Source organism: Falco peregrinus, chromosome 4 (assembly GCF_023634155.1).
Source record: "Falco peregrinus isolate bFalPer1 chromosome 4, bFalPer1.pri, whole genome shotgun sequence".
In the NCBI taxonomy this organism is placed as follows: Eukaryota; Metazoa; Chordata; class Aves; order Falconiformes; family Falconidae; genus Falco; species Falco peregrinus.
This window is the reverse complement of record NC_073724.1, coordinates 59,762,446-59,782,887: the sequence shown is the minus strand read 5'-3', so window position 1 is coordinate 59,782,887 and position 20,442 is coordinate 59,762,446. Positions and strand designations below refer to the sequence as shown.

The window sequence follows — 20,442 nt, the reverse complement described above, 5'->3', positions numbered from 1 at the left end:
AAATACAGATGGTATAGCAATAACCAAGCTATCTCCAAATGAGCTGCTGTGGATATTAGCAGCTGCAGGGTGACAGGAGCATGACATTCTGGCTTTTAGCCTAGCCGTTAGGCTAATGCAACTACCGTACTTCTGATACCGGCTGTCACACCCCAGGATTTAACCTGCATCACTTTGCTCAGCATTGCATTGGGCAATATCTTTGAGCCCAAAACTGATTCTGAAAATACTGTTTCAACTATCTGCATCTTTAGAAGTCTTCGAACTCCCACTCTGCCTTAAAACTTCAGATGTCTCAGGCATCTGAAGTTTTGGTTCTAAATATGCCTAGAAATGCAACAGTTTTGACTTCACTTAATAACTCAGAGCTATTTTATGCTTAATCCCAGCTTGCTTCAAAAAAGTAAAAATAGAAATATCTAAAAAACCGTGTGGCTCAAAAATGGTATGTGTTTAGAGAATACTTACTGTGCTACAGAATGCATGTACTAGTATTTTTTTATCACTGTATGTTCACGAACTACTTCCAGTTCATAAAGAAATGAGTCTTAGATGAGTTGGTTGTCATTCAGGCTATGGGAAGCCATGGTTTAATATCCTCTGCTTACAAGGTTTCAGAAATATAGCTCCCCCATTGCCAAGAAGCACACTTTCTCCTCTAAACTCAAGTCTTTTCCAGGGTAAGGAAGCTCACTAAGATCCTGTGAAAGCTCTGCCATATTGCAAAGATTGAAAAACATAAAGCTGCAACAGAATGTACTGCATCCTAGTGGTGGGGGTGCTCAGTTGTGTGTGAACGGACACGCTTCTGGTCTTTGCACCACAGCTAGTAATTAAGCAATAATGAGATAAAGTATACGAACAGTGGGGTAAGTGGGAACTGGAATCAGGTCCCCGCTCACAAGGGGGGCCCTGATCTCTGACTGCAGTTAGGCATTCCCATGTTCCCTTTAGCCTGCTGCATGTGGAACTGCACGGTGATGTACACTTAGCGGAAGGCTGAAGAATAATCTGCCCAAAACGATGAATCTCCTTCTGCCTCTTCACATATGCTCTAAAATGCCTGTAGTCTGGTGGAGCAGGTGAATGGATCTAAGGATCGAATATTTCCTTTGCTTCTGTGCTTTGCCTCTTCCAGAATCCTAGTGGGCCTGAGATTATGTATGATCCTGTAATCAGCATTTCTGTAGGCAAATGGCAGTCAGGTTCATCCTCCTTCACCTTCTTCCCAGATGTGCTGACCCACACGTTTTCTCCTTTGACCAACTAAACATAGCCCTCCTGAGATGCCCATTTTCCCCAGGCACAGGCTAGTGAGCTGGCTGATGACTGGCTCTGCAGGTTTGTCTCTGTAGCCATCTAGAAGAGGCCATCTAGAAGTTAGGTAGTTAATCTAAACTATTACTTTAAGTGTTCTCAACAGAGAAACAGGAAATGGTTCCAAGGGCAGTTTTTCCAAGATGTCTTGAATCTCTTGCGTCTTCCTTTTTCCATTAAGAAGGTGTTAACAATAGATGCCAGTGCTCAGATGGCTACACTTTGGTGAGTTGACTAATAACTTGCCTTTTAGAAAGTCTTGCCAAATATGACAACTTGTTCCTCAAATGAGTAAAACAGAGTACAAATCAACATCATTATCTTTAAAATTAAGTGAGTAATTTTTAAAGATAATGTAAGACAGTAAGGGAGATTTTGCTCCACTCATTCTAATGGAATTAGGGCTTTACATGTCATTTATGTAGAAAACCATGATAGAATGTATGGTAATATTTTTCACATGCTCACTGTAGACGGTTTTATGAGAAACACTGTTTATTCTTCACTGTTGCAATGGTGAATGGTTTAAAATATGTTTAGAGTGATCAATATAATGATGAATTTGTTTGTTTCTCAATCAGCTAGGATTTATACATACATGTTGGAGAAGTCTCGTGTCATTATGCAGCCACTCAAGCAGAATAATTTTCATGTTTTTTACTTGATGATGGATGGGCTGTCTGCTGAAGAAAAATACACCCTGTACCTCAGTAATTTGTCTGCACACAGGTAGGATAACAACTTTATATTTAGTATTAATATTTTGATTATTTTTATTTGAGGTACTTCCATCAATAGTTAACATTTGTGTCCTAAGTTTTCAATGACTCTGAAATTATTTATTATTGAGTACCTTTTCTTGAGGATTTAATTCTTGAGTACAAGTACACCTTTTAAGAAAATCAGAGTATTAGATCCATTAGGATTATTGCCTTAAAGGACAAAAAGGAAGGAAACTTCTTCGTTATTTTTCCATTTTCTGTGGACTGTAAGTCTGTTCTTCCCCGCTCTCCCCTCATGAAATGTTTTGTCTTCAAGAAAAACTGTTTCATTAAAATTAGAGCTTTCTTATGGAATATGTCAATTTTGATGAAATGTCACTATATGTAACTGATATTTCTATTTTTATTTTGATACTTACTTTACTTCATATTATTATGAAAAACAGAAACAAAGCTTTCACTGCTTTGAAACCAAGGATAGGATTCAACATCCAACACCTAAATTAGGTCTTTGTGTGTGTGTCCACATAAGCTGGTTGTCTTGACTCCCATTTGCAATCAAAGGAGCTTGAGTCTCTTCTCAACTCTGTACAGTTACATGTAGATGTGTGCTTTGGGGTGAACTGAACCACGTTTGTGCCTTCATAAACTGTGCTAACTACATCCCCTTTAACAGTAAGGGCTTAAACATGAAGAGCTGTATAAACATCTAAACGTGGTATGTCTAAGGCTAAATACACTCCAAATGTTTAATATAACTGTAAGTATTGGGTTTTTGTTTGTTTGTTTGTTTGTTTTCAGGAAATGTTGGGGCTATCTCAAAAATTAGTAATTTGGATTATTTTGGAATTAAAACATATTATTGTTTTAGATCATTTGGCTTGCTTTCTTCAGCCTTTCCTAAGAAATGTCACTGAAATGAGAGAAGCCTGTTTGGCATTAATGATCTCTTAAATGGGCTAAATTTATAATGAGTATAGTGAGTAATTGTAAAAAGATGAATAGTAATTAAAATAATGCAAAATGAGTGGTTTGAGTTTTTAATTTCTAATTCTTTTTCCCATGGATTTTTCTCTCAACTTTTCTATTGTCCATTCTGGCTAGTACTTGAATAAAGTAGTAGTCCTACGTTTGGGACCTGTGAATAGAAAGATACCACATTAATTTTTGCAGAAAAAAACTTACTTGATTCTGATTTTTTCTTAAACACAAGTGTTCAGACTACTGTTGTTTGGTAATGTTTTAAGCTGTTAGCACTTCTGTTATTATACAGAATAGTGTAATGCACTAGCTCTGAAGAAACCTGAGGTTGAGTTGCTTTACTAAAAATGTCCAACTTCAAAGGTGGGGATGGGAAGAGTTAAGTTCTATTTTTTAAATCCTTTGAAGTCTTTGAAGACCGAAAGGTTTCTGAGCTACCAATAATTAATTTATTCCTCTTCTAGCAAAAGTTGTTTGGTATCACTCAGTTTATTCAGAAAATGAAACAGTTTGAAGTCACTTTGCAAGAAGCTCCAACAGGAAAGAACTTAGCAAAAGCCTGAATAATTAGATTCACATGAACAAAGCTTTATCTGATAAGATATCTGATAAGCATCCAAAAAGAACAAAATACTATTCCTAAATAGATGTCTGAACATTGCAGTGCCAAAGCTTTAGAAGTAATTTACAGCGAAATATTTGCATAAAGCTGCTTTTATCAATAAAGCTTTGCTTTGGCTACATAGAGTAGATTGTATCTTGCATAACTGAGAGAGAGTTTGGGCCAAATATTTATTACCTTAAACTCCTGAATATAGTAGTTCAGTGGGCTAGATCTTTCTTGGTTGAGAGTTAAACTAGAGGTGAATTTCTACCGCATCAAACTCATACATGAATCAGGAAGGCAAGATTTGTCCTATGTTTTAAATTCATGATTTCTGGCTTAGTCAAATTTTGATGAGATCATACATTCTGGTAACATCAATAAGTGAATTTTTCATGTTTTCTTTAAGCAAGTGTAATAGTAAAATTAATTAGATAGCAGCCCTTTTGAAACTATATGTAGTTTATGCCCGGCTGGGTTTTTTTATAAGTTTTCGATTTCTCTTTGTGTTGTTTAATATTGCACCTTTATGTAGAAGATTGAACAACCTTAGTGAATTATGGCTGTTAAGATCACACGATAACCCTATTTTTGCACTGTTTGCTTAAACCATTGCAATAGGAGAAATGAGGCATGGAATTGTCCTTTTATTCTCATTTTAGAACAAAGTGCCTTAAAGAATCAAAGTAGTACTGTCAATAGTGGTTATTGTTAGACCTGGTGCTGTAAAAGGTGAGAGGCAGTCCAGGTATTAAGCAGTATATAATCCTGGATTAAGAGTTAATGTAAATAACTAAAAGGGGAAATCCCTCCCCTTTGGAGTCACTGAGTTTCAGTAAGGCTGGGGTTTCACCCCAATGTGTGGGGGGAGTTGTTAGGTTGTAAATCTGTGGTGTTTGGTGTAGTCCTGAGAGGGAGCTTGAGCTCAGAAACTGAAATGTATGTTCTGGCAACCATTATGACTGCTAGGGCAACGTGTGAAGACAGATAGCTGGCCACTTTCTGTTGAACCTATACACAACTAGGATCTTAAAGTAGCAAGCGATCTAAATCTGTGTAGGGAGGGATGTGAATGAATACATGTCCCACCGTATCTGCGTATGGATCATGATGGATAAAGACAGAAGCAATTCCTGAAAGGTAAGATCATTTTTCAAGATTGAGCAGGGGAGGCATGTCAGAAATAAGAGTCTTGAAAGGGCAAGTCGAGGCTTTTTGATTGACAACAGCTACTCCCATGTGTTCATTACATTCAGAAGCTGATTTTTATTAGCAGAACCTTGACTGAAATTTCCAAAATTTCTATTAACTTGGTGTGTTTCAAAAGAACTGGAGAACTTTGTTTATCTTAATGTTGATGTGTAACACAGAGAGGTTAGAGATTTGAAGTTATGGTCTCAATTTGGTCTTGATGCTCTTGACATTTTGGGTTTGTTTTGTTTTGTTTTGCTTTGCTTTATTTTGTTTTGTTTTTCTGAGTGCAGATACAGTCCATTAATGTAAGCATCACTTTTCTGGCATCTGAAATTTAGCCTCATAATAAAGGATGTACTAGCTTTTCTACTACATTAAGTTTAGCCTCATAGTTACAGTAGGTACTACCTTAGTGATAAATCTTGCAAACAAAGTGAAACAGAGAGTAAAGAGAGGTGACAATGGTGATAGATCAGCTTGTAAATGGTCTTCAACTCTGGTGAATATCAGAAAGACAGGAAAGAAAAAATGTGGGAAAAACTTTTACAGAAAAAATTGGAAAGACCTGCTTTTATTATTTTGGGCCAATCGCTTCATATTAGCATTGATATTCTAAAGCTGCAGTATTATCTATAACGATATAAGAATGTGTAATATATGTATGTAAGATACTCAAACATACTATCATTAAAAGTCATGTCATTACAGCTAGGTATGTATATTAGAAATATAGCTTAAGGCTACTTAACTGTAGAAAATGGTTTCAGAAATGGTGGTGGGTTTGGCATCTGTTAAACTTGATGTCACCGTTTTGAGTTTAAACAAGGTTGCTAGTTCTCTTAATTGATTGTATTGTTGCGACTTTTGGTAGCGTAGGCAAACTGATACAGTGCTTTCAGTACTGCAAGGTGATTCTGACAGATGTTTTTTAGTCCTCCCTTGTAATGTCAGATCTCTGTCACCCAGCATTTATAGGTTAAAATATAGTGCTTGTAAATAACCTGTATAAGTAAAACTAAACAGCTTCAAGCTGGGGAAAATGTTAGTGTACACATTCATGCAGGAGCTGGGCTGTGGTCAGAGAGTACATTTTGTGTTTGCATTGTCAGACTGCTGTTCTCAGATGTGTAAAACTTTCCTTTCTCCCATAGAACGATGATGTGCACTGCAGTATGTGCTCTCTCTCTCTGCCTGTGCTGTTTCTGCCACCCCTTAAAAAGCATTGAAACTCTTCTGCAACAATAGCTGTAGATCAGATGTTCACAGAACTGCTGGATCTTCTTTTACAGTTTTTCAGAGCAGATGCCCTCTTCACTGTCAATAAGAAAACTTTCCATTAATTTCATGTACAAAGTAGTAATTTTAGTGAAGTGATTGAATTTCTCATTGAAGTCTAAACTCTTCAGAACCCCTTTGCTTGATCACTGAGGAAATCATTCCCCACTGTAAATTATAAGGTCAGTCTTCGAAATGGGCTTAAAAATTACAGTACAGGAAAGTGAATGGCATAGAAAAGATCCCAGTAGACAATTTTGAGAGGCATTAAGTGCAAAGCCTTATGTCTGACTTTTTATGTGTTTCCAGTCATCATTTTTTTCTAACAAGCACTATGACAATATATGGGAAATGGTGATTATTCTAGTATCATCCATTTTGATTCCCACTCTTCCTTTCCTTCACAAAGAGCTCAGGATGAGAATTTTCAAGACTGTGTGAGTGGCGAGTTACCACAACTCTCCCCAATTCAACCAATTTAAGAGGCAGCCTCTTTGTTTTCTGTTACAGGTATAAAGCCAGGAAGATGTTGCATGTTTCCATGCCCTCTCTTTTTCTTTCCTTTCACATTTGGATGCCATTTTTCTTTCCAAACATTTGATTATTTTCTCATTTAAAATGCAACAGAAAGAAATATAAATCTTGAAAGTAATCTAACAGTTTTCTATACCTGTGCCATTTGTCTACAAATACAGCTGTAGCAGTCTAATGATACAAGGTAAATTCATAGAGAAAAGTTGGTGGGGGGTTAATTAGTCCCACATAATTTGAAAAATAGACATTTTAGGGATGTTCCAGTCCTCTCACATTCCATGCTCTTTCCTTGTATATACAAGCTTAATAGATCACTCTTTTCCTCATGCACATTCACTTTGATTTAAACTTTCAGTACCCCCATAAAGCCCAGATGCAGCTGTGAAAGTTCACAGAGGTGGTTACAGACTACTGTTTTGATCCCTTTACTTCACAAATCGCCTGTTGCTGATACCTGTGTCTGATGACTAGAGGAAAATCCAAAGAAGTGTTAGACTTGTCTTAAAAAAAATGATTCAATCTAAATACTGTGAATGAAATAACTAGATCTGGAAGACTTATATCAGATCTTCCCACAGGTGGTAGTCCTGCTGTAATAACAGTTTCTATATGACGTGCCAAGTTACATCACTTTATCAAACTGCCCTTAGACTTTGTGTGCTGAAACTCAGCATAAATTAGTTGTACCAAAATTCTCAGTGTCAACCCAATAAAGTCTAGTATTGAGGCTCCATGAACTTCACTGTTGAGGATCAACTTTGTTTTAAAATCCTGTTGCCAGACTAAAGCTCCAGGCAACCAGGGAAGTGTCATTCATTGTATCTAAATTTAGGAGGAAGGTAACGATCAGACCCAGAGATTCCTCAGCTGTGTTTCACTTTTCTGTTGTGGGAGGTGTAGGCACAGGAGGAGAGAAAGGCTGTGACAGGAGATGTTAGGCTTACCATCCCTGTAGCTGAAAGGCCATGAGGGCCAAGTCCTCCTAACACTTCTTGGCTGAAACCCGTTCCCTGTTTGCACAGTACTAGGTGAAATCATACTGGGTGAGACTTTCAAACCTCGAAATCATTCTCGAATGCTAGCGACAGTTTTGCTAGGTCTGCTTAGAACTCTGAGTTTCCAGTACCATTTCCAGAATTTAGGCAATTTTGAGTAATGGTGAGAGAACGTGGAGCAGGTGCTGCCCCATGCGGGCAGGAGAGTCGGGAAGCAGGAGATGGAGGCTGGAGGAGGGAGGCATGCAGCATCCTCACCCTCCTCCTGGCACATCCCTGCAGCATCCAGCAGGTCTAGGGATGTCCAGGGATGGTCACTGGGGTCAGATACAGCCCTGGAGGGCTGGGAAGGGCCATGGGAACCGGGGCAGGCTGAGGCCAGGCTGGCATGCTGGCCCACGCCACGGGAGACAGGAGCACGGTGGCTGGGCACAGGCATGGCTGGCCCCACCTCGGCCAGCACCAGGGCCCAGCGCCTGAGCTCAAAAGCTGCTCCTGGGTGAAGCAGTGCCCAGCAGAGCTTCTTGCACAGCCCAGGCAGCTAAACTCTTGAGAGGTGCAGAGGACATTCAAGGAACCTGCAGAAACATAGAAGATCCTCATTAATTTTTTATGAGAATTAAGGAATATCTAATATTGTCCCATGTTATCAATAAACAGCTAAATATTCAAGGTTCTCCATTAATTTCTCTCCTTTGCATATGTATATTCTCTACAATATGTATGTTTCTTTAGCATACTGCCTGTAAACTTGTACTTGATTAACACTTTTAATAGATGGTAGCCCTTGGGGAAAGTTTTAAGCTAATGTTTTGTGGCTTATCTGTCACCCCTACGTTTTTTTGCCATGGATCTTTTGGCATTTAGTTCTTAGTAAAGATGTGAGTGAAGAAGAGGAAAAATATGAACCAGTCTCCCACTTATTTTTCCTTTCCCAACATAATTTTTACTTTGCATTAAATCGTACAGATACCTTACCACTCTTCTACTTTCTTTATGTTCATTTTCCTGTACTTGGCATTGAGCACCTTACTAAGCCATGAACTGAGACCTTCAAAAATTAGAAGTGCACTTGATATTTTACAGAGGATAAGGAACTTTAAAGTCTGGATGACTATGTTTGTGTGATTCTCAAAGGGAGTGTCTGAAATTTATCAGCTTGCTGTTATCCTATTCCCACATATGTTTTTTGTAATGAATACTGAGTAAGAAGTTAATTTTCAAGTTATTGTATTGAATTATTTAGAAAAATATTTACTTTGCCAAAAGTAATGCTGGTGCGCTCTAAGAAAAGTTGTTTATCTTTGGTATCCAAGCTGAATTCAATTTCATATCTAATAAAATAGAATTATCTTCCCGCCCCGCCCCCCTCCCCCCCCCCCCGAAAAAATATTTTGCATAACAGTTGAGGGGTTTAGAGGTAAAGCTTAGATCATTGTGAAATAAGGTTTTGTGATACATTGTCTGGACTAATTTTGAAATTTAAAAAATATCTTAGAGGTTCAAAGACAACATGTATTTTCTTTACTTTCTTATATTTCAGATGCCTCAAAGTAATATACCTTGAATTTGTGTGTGCATGAACATATATAGACATACCGAATTTATCTATACTCAACTTTTTTTCCCCATTTCTCTGCTTCTTTCATGTCTTCTCTTCTCTTCCAAAGGTCTCTTAAATTGGAAACAAACATTCAAGTTCTGGTTGAACAAGTAAATACGTGGTTTTTTGGTACTGTGCAGATTTTCCTCTCCTAACCTGACTTCATGCAGCACATTGCTTTTCTCCAAAAAGCTTGCATTTTAAATACTTTAACACTTAAAGGATAATGCAGTAATACATGTAGTGCAAACTATGTATATTAGCATGCCTAGACAGCAAAGGACCATTGGGATATAAAGACTTTTCAAGCACGCTGTAAAAAACTTTCTAAATGAGGTAATATGAAGATGCAATTTCAAACACAGATTTCAAAAACTGAGGGAATTAATTCTCAGTTAATTTTGCTGGAAATTGTTTCAGTACAATAAGGGAATACAGATAGGTGAAGCTCTAAGTAAAAGTGAAGGTAGTTTAGATTTGGTTTTGTTTTTTTTTAAAACTACATAGTAGCAAACAAACAAAAAAAAAATTATACACTTCCATCAGTTTACATCTTCCTGACATGATTTACTTATATTTCAGCTGTTTAGTGAAAAGCTTCAACTGTGAACGTTTGTTTCTTGGTTATCCTCAAACAATACTACTATGAAAATCTGATTCACAACCAATAGTACTATTTTAAGGACAAGATCTGTAGATTCCACATGGAATGAGGTAATTCCATTTACTTAAATTCCAGTGAGGTCTGACAGCTAAATTACACCAGCTAGTTATTAGGAAGGTAATGGAGAGAGGAGAAGCAGATATATTTGAGATTCTGGAGCAGGTTTGAACTTGCTTCAGTGAGTTCTGTATCTATGTAACCTGAAATAATTTCAACATCAAAAGAATTGTCTAAATTTTGTCTGTTGTCTTTCACTTTTTTTTCTGTTTTGATTTGCTTTGTTTACTTTTGCTGCACACCATCTATTCTTTTCCTGTTTACCCTGCATTTACTGATATCTGAATTTTTTTACTGAGTTTCTTTTTAAGTTGAACCTTCTTTACTGCATGTGTAACATATGCATATTCCAGCAAAATGCGCTTTCACATTGTTCTCTTTCATGTGTTTTTCCCTGCCTTCTTACAACTTCAGCCTCCACTTACCTTTTATTTCAACTGGTAACACTTTTACTCCAGTAATCCTACTTTCTTCAATTTTCATTTATCTTCCTCTTTCATGCAGGTTTTCTGAGTAAATAGGGTTCATGAGATTATTCAACTTGTTTTGTTCTTTTTCCTGCCCAGAAATGAACAGGAATTGAACCAAAAGGAACTTTTTTTCCCCCCTTTAGCTCTCTTTTTCTTGTCCTATTCTTTCTTTGAAATTCAGGCTTCATTAATCTCTTGGACCACAATCTTCAAACATCAGTGTTGTTCTTTACACTTCAAAGAAGAAAGAGTTGAGATGCAACACCAGTACATGGCTGATGTGTCTGATTTGTTATGCTGGATAGTAATAATGATGACTAATGCAGCTTTGTTGAGTAAGGACACCAGAAAATATATTATATATTGCATTGAGATACATCTTCATGGTTTAAAGTTATATTGATTAATAACAACTGATTTTATCTCATTCTAATGTAACATTTTACAATACATGTTTTCAGATATATCTGAGAGAGAAAAAGACAAAAAAAGTATAACTAGGTTTGAGGTTCTTTTTGCATCCAATATTGACTTTTTAAAGTGTTACCCTGTGGTCTAATTAATCTCATTTTTCTTACCCATGTATTTCACTTTGTTCAGCTAAGCTTTTAAGGCTTAGACTTTAGGCTTAGACTCTTATATTTTAATGAAAATATGATGGAACCCTGAGTAGTCTATTAGTGTACAGAAGCTAAGAAATTTTTCATTGTTTTTTAACAGGGCAGGTATGTTGAACAGACCATGTAAGCTAAAACTTCCTCCCTAAGACTATCACTGTGCACCTTAATATTCTAGAAAATAGCTAATAGTGTCAGTGTTAAAGTTAGTATTATACAGTATCTTTCTGAAAATTGACTACATTTTGTCTTCCTTAAAACTCCTCCTTCTGTGAAATACTTGTGGATAGTTGTGTCCTACAAGATACATTACTAGGAGGTTAGCATTGCAATTGCAGAAGATATAATCAGGATCACAGCTTAGGTTTTCAAAACAAAACTGAAATTCTCTTCTGTGTCATCTGCTTTATTTTGCAAATTAAATGGCTGGGTTTATATTTGCAGATACCTACACCTCATGCACAAGGTATACCTCTATGTTAATTTTATTTCATAAAAAGTTTTGAGTATCTGACCATGCAGTTCTTGTAAATTCTAGGTTAGTTACATACCCGCCTGCACACTTGCATTCTAATTACATGTCAAGGTATCCAAAACAGTATTTTTCTACTTGAAAACAGAGGTACCTTAGCTTTGGATTTTGATGTTTAATTTATTTATTCCAGTTTTGACATTAGCTGCTTTTGACATTGCTGCTTTATACCCAAAGGATGCTTTAAGAATGTATAGCTCCAATGATGCTTAATAATCATTAATTTACATGAAATCCAAGAATAATTTTTATTTAACAAAGTAAAGGTAGTAAAATAAGTCTGAGATGCAGCTCAGTGTCTTTGTCTTAGGTCCCAAGTGGACTTGTTATTTGGCTGGCTTTCAGAATAAATGCTTTAGAAATTCTGCTTTGTTTGAGAGTGTAAATTTGAAACTCATATTCCTCTGGGTATTTTTTTTATGTGATGTTAACAATCCCCTCTTCATTGTATTATTCTTCATACATATTGATTGAATAGCAGCAGAGGCTGTACAGCACTCCATTGGCAGACTCTCAGAGGTAAAGAAATAATTCATTACAATTACCTCTCTTTTCAACAACTGTTTTTCTCTCCATCATAATTCTAAAAGCCAAAGGTGTAGAACTAAATACATGTAAATGAACAAATTAGATGTTTTTTTCAGGGATAAATTGTATGTTTAGTGTGGTACAGTAGAGCCAGGGCACTCCTCCTTGTATTTCTGTATTGTCCTAAAGGAACTCATGCACGTCTGTGGTATTTTACATTTTCTTGATGCCAGTGAGCAGTCCAGAACAGAAAAAATAACATCAGACCATATAAAACCACTATGACTTTTGCCTTTTTATAGCTCTAGTCAGCTTACTTCTGCATGTTTAGTTTTAATTCACAAACTTGCATTTACTTCATTTGACTCGGCATAATACCATTTGCTATTTCTTTGATTGAGAGAGGCTTTGTCTTTCTTGTCTCCTTTGGGGTAAGCATGATATGGAAATACATGCAAAAAACACAAGGAGAATGATCTGTCTGTGGCATGAAAGATAAAGAGTAGGAGGCAGGAAAAAAGTGAAATGAAATCTGTTTAATCCAAAAGAAGGAAATAAACCTGGAAATTAAAAGCACTGGGATCTACAGAGTCTGTTGAAGACAGAACATAAATCTGCCTTCATTTTAATGGAAAACTAAACATACAATAAAACATTGTTTGAAAAAAAATTGCTCAAAATAGTGAAAGAAAATGGAAAAAAACCCACCCCAAAACCATGAACCAGATTACTTCCCAATTTTTAATGAATTCTGTTGATGTGTGTCTTACAACACCTTAAAGTTTCTGGGCCAAGTTCAACCTTTTGTTAGAAAAAAGAAATCTCCAGAGATCCATGAAACTTAAATATATATTGAGGTTAAATTTGGTTGTCCTCTGTTGAAGAAATTAAGTGCTGACTGTTTAGACAGCCCACCAGTTTTTCACGTCAGACTGAAAATGGATGTAGCTCCAAGGGATAAAATTGCCGTAGAAACCCTAGCTTAAAAGTAGATGTGATTACTCTCTTATAAAAATGGTAGAGGAGCTCATTTGGCTTTTAGTTTAAGTACAAAATATGTCTCTGCACTTTACTAGGATGCTAATCGTCTCGTATGTGGGGGGAGATTCAGTGGATTCAGCTCCTGAAACCACTTAGCTATTACGTTGCATGAATCTAGAGTGATAATACAGTTCTGCAATTTATGTTTCAGAAGTCACTCTTAGAATCCTCCTGATACAAATACTGTAGATGAATTTCCAGTCAGGAATGGGTCATTTAGGAAACTGTTACTGGCATACAGAATCCCCAGTCATTGAACCCAGCTCATCTCAACTTAACGTTAGATCTGAGAGACGATACCTGTCACAGTTGTTTGAACTCCCTGAGCTGGCTTGAATTTTTCACTGCACTGGAGTAACTTTGCAGTTACTGCAGCCAGCTCTCTCTGGGAAAGTCAGGCAAGGTCAGCCCAAAGTGTAGCACAGTTTTTTCCCCATAATTCTGTCATTAATCATAACCCAAAATGACCTCTTCACTGAGTTAACTTGATTGTGCCAGGTTAGTAGCATTCACAGGTTCCTTTGATGCCTGCTGGATTTGCACACAGAATTTTTTTAGTTAAAATATAACTGCCCAAACTGAGTTTTGTCTAAAGGCTACAAGTAAGCAACCAAAGCGTTCTGAATATGTTAATTGAGTGCTAATGACCAGAACATGTTAGCATCTCAATTTTATACAGCTCCTAAAATTGGCAACTCCATCACTCTGGCTTCTAAAATTAATTTATGCATTATAATGCAGGACAGAATGGTGCAGGAATATCTTGAACCGAATCACCCATCACCCAGATGATCTTTGGAACTTCTTTATCCTATGTATAGGTCTTGTTTATCTTCAGTTAGTTTATGACACCTCTTGGAATCACGGCACAAAGTGTTATTGCTGCAGCTTAGTACAGTACAACATAAATCATATGAAACTTGATGTACTCAGTGGTTGATATCAAAAGTAAACAAAAATAGGTTCAAGTATAGTTTCAAAAGTTTCAAGTCACCTTTGATTGGCAGCCAACAGATGTAAAGTAGAACAGGGGGGGTGGGGATGTGTAATGATTTTCACACATATATTAGCTTATCTAACCAGGAAAAGCTGTATTTTTATCAGATCTGTGGAAACAGCACTCTGGATAAGACAAAGAGACACACTGGGGAGAGCTGAATGGGAGTAGTTCAGAGTGTTTCAAGGAAGAAACATCTATGAGGTTCTGTGCTTCCTAACATGCCATTTTGGACTCGATGATCTTAAAGGTCTTTTCCAACCTAAATGATTTTATGATTCTAAGATTTTCGTCTGTGACCCATCTATGCTAATATGGCTTCTTCTTATCTGATTTGAAGTTTTAAGATTTCTTGAATAGTAGTAATATGCATGAAAAAAATTGTTAGAACAAATCCACTTTGCACAAAGAACTATGAATATCAAGAAAGTCCTCTTAAATAAAAAAAAAAACTTAGTAGATTTTTTTGCTGACTAAAATGATGAAAAAATGCACTGCAACAATGTAGAAATACCATTTGATAAACAAACCGCATTTGTAACCATAATTACAGATAAGTGTATTTTATGGCTTATTACAAATACTGGCACCTTCTAATTTCTGCTTTAATCTTCGTGCAATTTTAACATAACCAAATCATTAAATGAGTAGAAATCAGTTTACCAAGCTGGTATTGCAGCTTATTATTAAACATACGCAGTAACTGTAATATTTATTTTGACACTGGCACGTTGATGTCAGTTTTGTGATCTGTTTTTTCACTCAAGATGAGGATTACAAAGACTAAGAACAGTGCTAATCACTTGTAAAATACAATCTGTGGCTATTAAATAGGAAAATAATTTATTTAGTGGAATAATTCATTGGAAAACAATTGGAGACTGTCCCATGTTATTAAAACTTTCCAGTAATGAATAAAACAAAGAAAAAGTCTATATGACCCTTCTTTGAATATGTTTTCCTCTTGAAATCATTGTTCTCTTGGACTTCATTTTCTGTCACTTTGTTGTCCCAAATCCAGATGGGTTAAAACTGCTACTGCTAGAGATTGTATATTTTTATCCTAGTATTTCTGAGTTTTTCTTTGTGTTTGCTTCTGTATGTCATGTCTTTGGTTTCAGGTGCAGCTAGATATATCAGATTCACTAATAGAGATGCATCTACTTCCTTGTGCCTGCTGTCCTTTCCCCATTTCCGTCATACTCTCAGTGATTGCTTTCCAGTATATTTTCACCTCCATTATGTATATTTGCCATATGTCCAGACCTAGCCCCCTGTTTAAACAGGACTCCTCAATCAGGTAGTAATTAAGAGGAATGGAGCAGCATCTGATAAAGTATGTGCCATGCTGAATTTAACTTCAGTGACTATGTTATGGAGTTAGGTTGGTCCTTAAGTCAAACTGGAACAAATGGGAATATCTTATTAAGTTCTATGGTTCTGTAGTTTATTCTAGAGCCTGTGTTTTAAACATGTAATTCAAATCCTCTCTAATGTCTTCCCATTCCAGCGTCCCATGTCTCTTAGGGGGAAAAAATGGGCTACTCTGAGGCATAATTTATTCTGCTATCAACTTTCTTGTGTGTTCATTTTATTTTATTTTATTTTAATTTAATTTTATTTTATTTTATTTCATTTCATTTAGAAAACAATGTATTTGGATACAGGCCTAGCTTGCCTACAGAACTAACTTGCACAAACTGCAAATCCTTGTGTGTAAACACAGCATGGACTTTAGAAATAAGACTCAACAGGGAGTCTCTTTGTCCTATTTGGATGCACTAACCGTGAAAGAGCTGAAGTAAATCTGCAAGTTCTCTTGCTTTAGGAAGGCAAGTTCCTTTTATACAGTGGAAAGTCAGTGTAACTTCAGCACATAAGCAACCTACTTAGATGCAGCCCTTCAATCAAGTTCTCAATGTACAACCTGTAAAGTTTATTTCAGGTTTGCTGAGGATACAGCTTATGGGTCTAGTACTTTCTGTTTTATGAGAGGTAATGGAAGACTCCATGGGAGATTTAATATCAGAAGTAGTTTATTTGTGAATTTGTGAGCTTTCATCTGGCATGATTTTACTGGGAGGGCTGAGAAGATGTGAGAGGAACACACACACATCCATCCTGTTGCCATTTTTGGCAGTCCTGGATCACACCTGGGACAGAAATGGGTCCTGGGGCAGGGGGAAGCAAGGCAGGTCTTGCTGAGCGTGGGAGAGCAGCCACGAATTCTCCGTAGCTGAACCCTGTGTTCAGCGCTGCATGGCTTGCTGGCTGTGCAAAAAGTAGAACCCTCTGCTTATGTTAAGGTGGTGATGATTGTGGACAGTTGATTGCTAAATAGATAACATACATAAATGCATACATATTTACTCCATTTAACATCCAGAGGAGAATATTCTTGCTTTGTAGAACAAGTGGGTAAAGTTAGATACTGCGCTAACTCATATTCATGTATTGTCTGAGACTTTCCTAGCCCATGATAGGCAAATAATTTTTATTGATTAATTAAACAACAATATTAATCCTTCTTCCAAATGTCTCATTCTTGTGCAAATAATGTATATTTCCCAGTATTTCAAAAGTCAGTAGAGTGACTAGTGACTTGAGGGGCCTTAACCTAAAGTGCTTTAAAGGGATCTTACTGTTCAGAATTACTTGTATTGTATACATACCAGAATACATATGGTCATACCTGTGTATTTGGGGAGAGGAGGAATTCTTGTAAGTCAGCTGATCTGAAACTGATCCATGAACTACAATCAGCAGTTATATGAAATAATTTTGAAGTATATTGTCAACATTTTAAAAGGATACTTGTGAAAGTTATAAGCAGGTACTCAATGCACTTTTTAAAGTTTACATCTGATACTGTGGCTCTTAACTAGGTAAGCTGTATTTAATGAATCAGCATTTTAAAGTAGCAAATGCTGGTGGAGAAATGCCTTGAGGCTCATAAACTTAATGACATCTACCTGGTAACTAATGCCAAAGTAAGTCTGAACACAGGAATACAAAATTACTCTTGGTTGTAGGAGCAAAGTTCAAACACAATTTCAGAAGCGTTTCAGGACATGGGTTGGACCGGTTTGGACTTGCACAGACTGACTGTTTTCTTTTACATGTTCAGCAATGCTCAGTATTTGCTACTTTTTAATAGTCATCTTCATCATCATTATGCTCCTTATTTAATGTATGTGCAACATCAAAATTATGCTTGTGAAGTGATAATTCACAGAATTATGATCTCCTGAGTAATTCTATCCTATAAAATACTAAATTATATTAGTCAGAGAAGCACTACTGCAAGGCATACTGCCTTTATTATTTCTTTTAATGTCACCAGAGGTGTAAAAACTTCTTTTTTAAGTTACTCCTGTTGTGCATTCAATTTTTTTTCTTTAATGGAATTATTCTAGATTTACATTTTTCTGTAATTTTAGGAACAAAGGGCTTGAGCTTCTGATTTAAACCTGTTCCACAGGAATATCAATGTTATTAAAACAAAAACCACAAAAAAAAACCCAACCCACAAAAAAAAAAAAAAAAAAAAAGAAAGAAAATGTATCTGAGTGTAGCCTAAAGACATTTGGTATTTTGAGAATAAAGACCAAACTGTATTTCTTCATTGTCCTTTTGAGTATATCCACTGTCTTTAAAAATTTATGTAATTCATAGTACAGGTACACTTACGGAATTATTTGAAATACTTTTCTTTTGAAACTGTCAAGGCAAAACTATTTACTGAGCAGCACACAGGCTAATATAAACTTTTGGTGCTGAAACCGGTTTACAAAAGGCATATTTTAACATGTGACATTCTTAGTTTAGAAAAATAAAAATAAGAGCTGTCTTCTGGCTATCACCAAATCTGTTTGCAGTGCTTAGTTTATTAATATTATGCCGATACTTTACCTCTTGACATTAACAAAGTTGTTCCTATTTTTGAAATGCCGATTTTGGTGCTTTATTATACTAGTTATGAGCAGAAGTCTGCGCACTGAAATGGTTAGCAGTAATTCCAGCTCAGTGCTACTGTGCAACATGGTTCAAAGGATGTAAAATTTGTTCAGATTAGAATAGTCTTAAAAGCTGGAGACAAAAGAAAAAAGGCATTAAAATATGCCCATTTTCCTTCAGAGACAAAAGCCAGAAGTTATTATCATGTTCTGTAAGTGCCATTTACTTCACTGATGTCAACTGTTTTGCTTTGTCTTTATCTTATTCCTGTTTACATATCAAACAGTGCTAAGTACGAGGCAGCTTTTCCTCACCTTATAAGCAGAATACATTGTCCTCTCATTCACATGAGATCTAAAGAAACAAAAATATTTGTTGTAATTTTTTTTATTCTGTGACTTTGTAAATATAGTAGAGTTTAGTGGAATTTATTTTTGAAAGCTAATATCTTGGTTTTATACACTCAATACCATTCATTCCAGCAGTTTTGAAAACATTTTAAAAAACATGTAAAGCTATCAATTAATTCATTCTCAGTCTGGCAAAGTAGTCCTTAAGTTTGATGTTTATGTCTAAATTAAGTCTTGGGATTTAGGAATTAGTCACAGAAATAGCTAATCTTTTAGAAAAATTTGATTTATTTCAGAGAAAGACTTCACAAATATTTAATGTGAGGGCAGTAAACTAACTTAATTGTAAGAAAAACGGTTTATAAATGGTTATATTTTGTCTGGAACTAATACATATGTGAGATGTTTGATACTATAATTTCCACCTTTAACATAAAAATTAAATGATCTGGTAATACTGAATTTTCAGTGATGACCGTTGTGCTTAATCAGGGTTACTACTCTGAGCTGGATGGGAAGGAGGGATGGGTACTGCAAAGACAAAAGCCACACACTTTTCACATGATTGTGCAGGCACATGGTTCATTGGGCAGCACTAACAAGGGGAAGGAAGGGATTTAGCTTGTTAATCCATGCTTCTTAATACAATGTCACATTAAATGACACCCACAACATGCATATTGATTGTGTTAGAGCTGGAACCTGATTATGAAATACTGCTTCATCCTTCTGTGACGTTGGCTCTCTTGAGAATTTTCCAGCAACAAAGCATTAATTAATTAAAGTCTTGTAATATGAAAAGTTCAATTAAAACTGGCTTTGGTTTAGACTTTATATAAAAACAGGTAGAGGCAAAAGATAAGTCTGTGTGGCTCGTTGTGGAGTGTAGCAGAGACACCTCAGGTGGTGCCCTGCAAAAAGGACCATAGCTGTGTTGGGGCAGTGGACTGTCTGAGGTAATTAGCCTCACTTACTGTGTTTTCTGTACTACACCTGTGTCATATAGGTGTAGTTCAGGAGTCTTTGTATAATACTGCATTGCACTGTATAGAAGTAAATGTATGATAAGGTGATATGCCTAGAAATTGTGTAAGTAATGGTTAGGGCAGCTTGATATCTAGGTCTCCAGTACTACTTATCTCCTGCTGTCTCGTTTAAACACCTCATCTGCCTGCCTTTCTTTCATGTAGAGTGTCAACCCATAACTTCCAATTGTACTTCATATTAACATTTATTACAATACTAAGATTCAACTGAAATCAGTGGGATGAAGCGTGGGTTTGAAGTTAGTTACACATAGATGTTTTGCTGAATTAGGACGATCTACAGGGATGGAATAAATCATTAGTTTTTCTTCACAGTACATGTAAACCTAGCAAGAAAAAAAAATATAAAATCTTTCTTTCTTTCTTGTTGTTCCAGTGGCCTGAAATCACTAAATGACTAATATGATGTCATGACACACATGGTCTGTGTTTGTTTTTAGAATAGTTGATGCAACATTTTATAGAAGCTAGCACTGAGAGAATATTTGTGTCTGTTTTTTAATAACACATTTTAATTAAGATCAAACTGTAATAAAAGCCTTTACAACACTAGAAGTATATGAGTGGTTTTGATAGGCATATCTGCATCCATTCAGTCTAAGTGACATGCTGTCCTGTAGGATATAAACACATATATAAAGCTGACTTATCAACCAGCTTATGCAAAGCAAGTGACAAGTCAGTTCTACTTCCTGCCTGTCACCACAATTACAAAGAATTTGGATACCTCTGTGTGAGGGGAGAGGTATGGAGAAAATCATATCTAGGATGAAGATGATGTTTTGAAACAGCCTGATTTCATTTCTTTATCCTGAATTTCTTTAACTGGACAGCATGTAATAGTTTTGGAGAATTACTGCATGACAGGTTCACACATGCATACAGCATGATAAGTGTGGCTTTTTGTCCTTTAAGTGAGAAAAAAGAAGTTCTGGCTTGTATAAATAAATATGAAGAA

General features: G+C 36.2%; 1 protein-coding gene across 3 annotated transcripts in view; it reads left to right on the top strand.

The window, feature by feature from the left end:
• Nucleotides 1–20,442, top strand: part of MYO16 (myosin XVI) — a 412,120-nt gene that overhangs the window by 251,478 nt on the left and 140,200 nt on the right. For all 3 annotated transcript variants that reach the window (XM_055802518.1, XM_055802516.1, XM_055802517.1), the window contains exon 16: nucleotides 1,899–2,046. In XM_055802518.1, coding sequence (XP_055658493.1) covers nucleotides 1,899–2,046 — 148 coding nt within the window. The remainder of the gene's footprint in view (nucleotides 1–1,898; nucleotides 2,047–20,442) is intronic.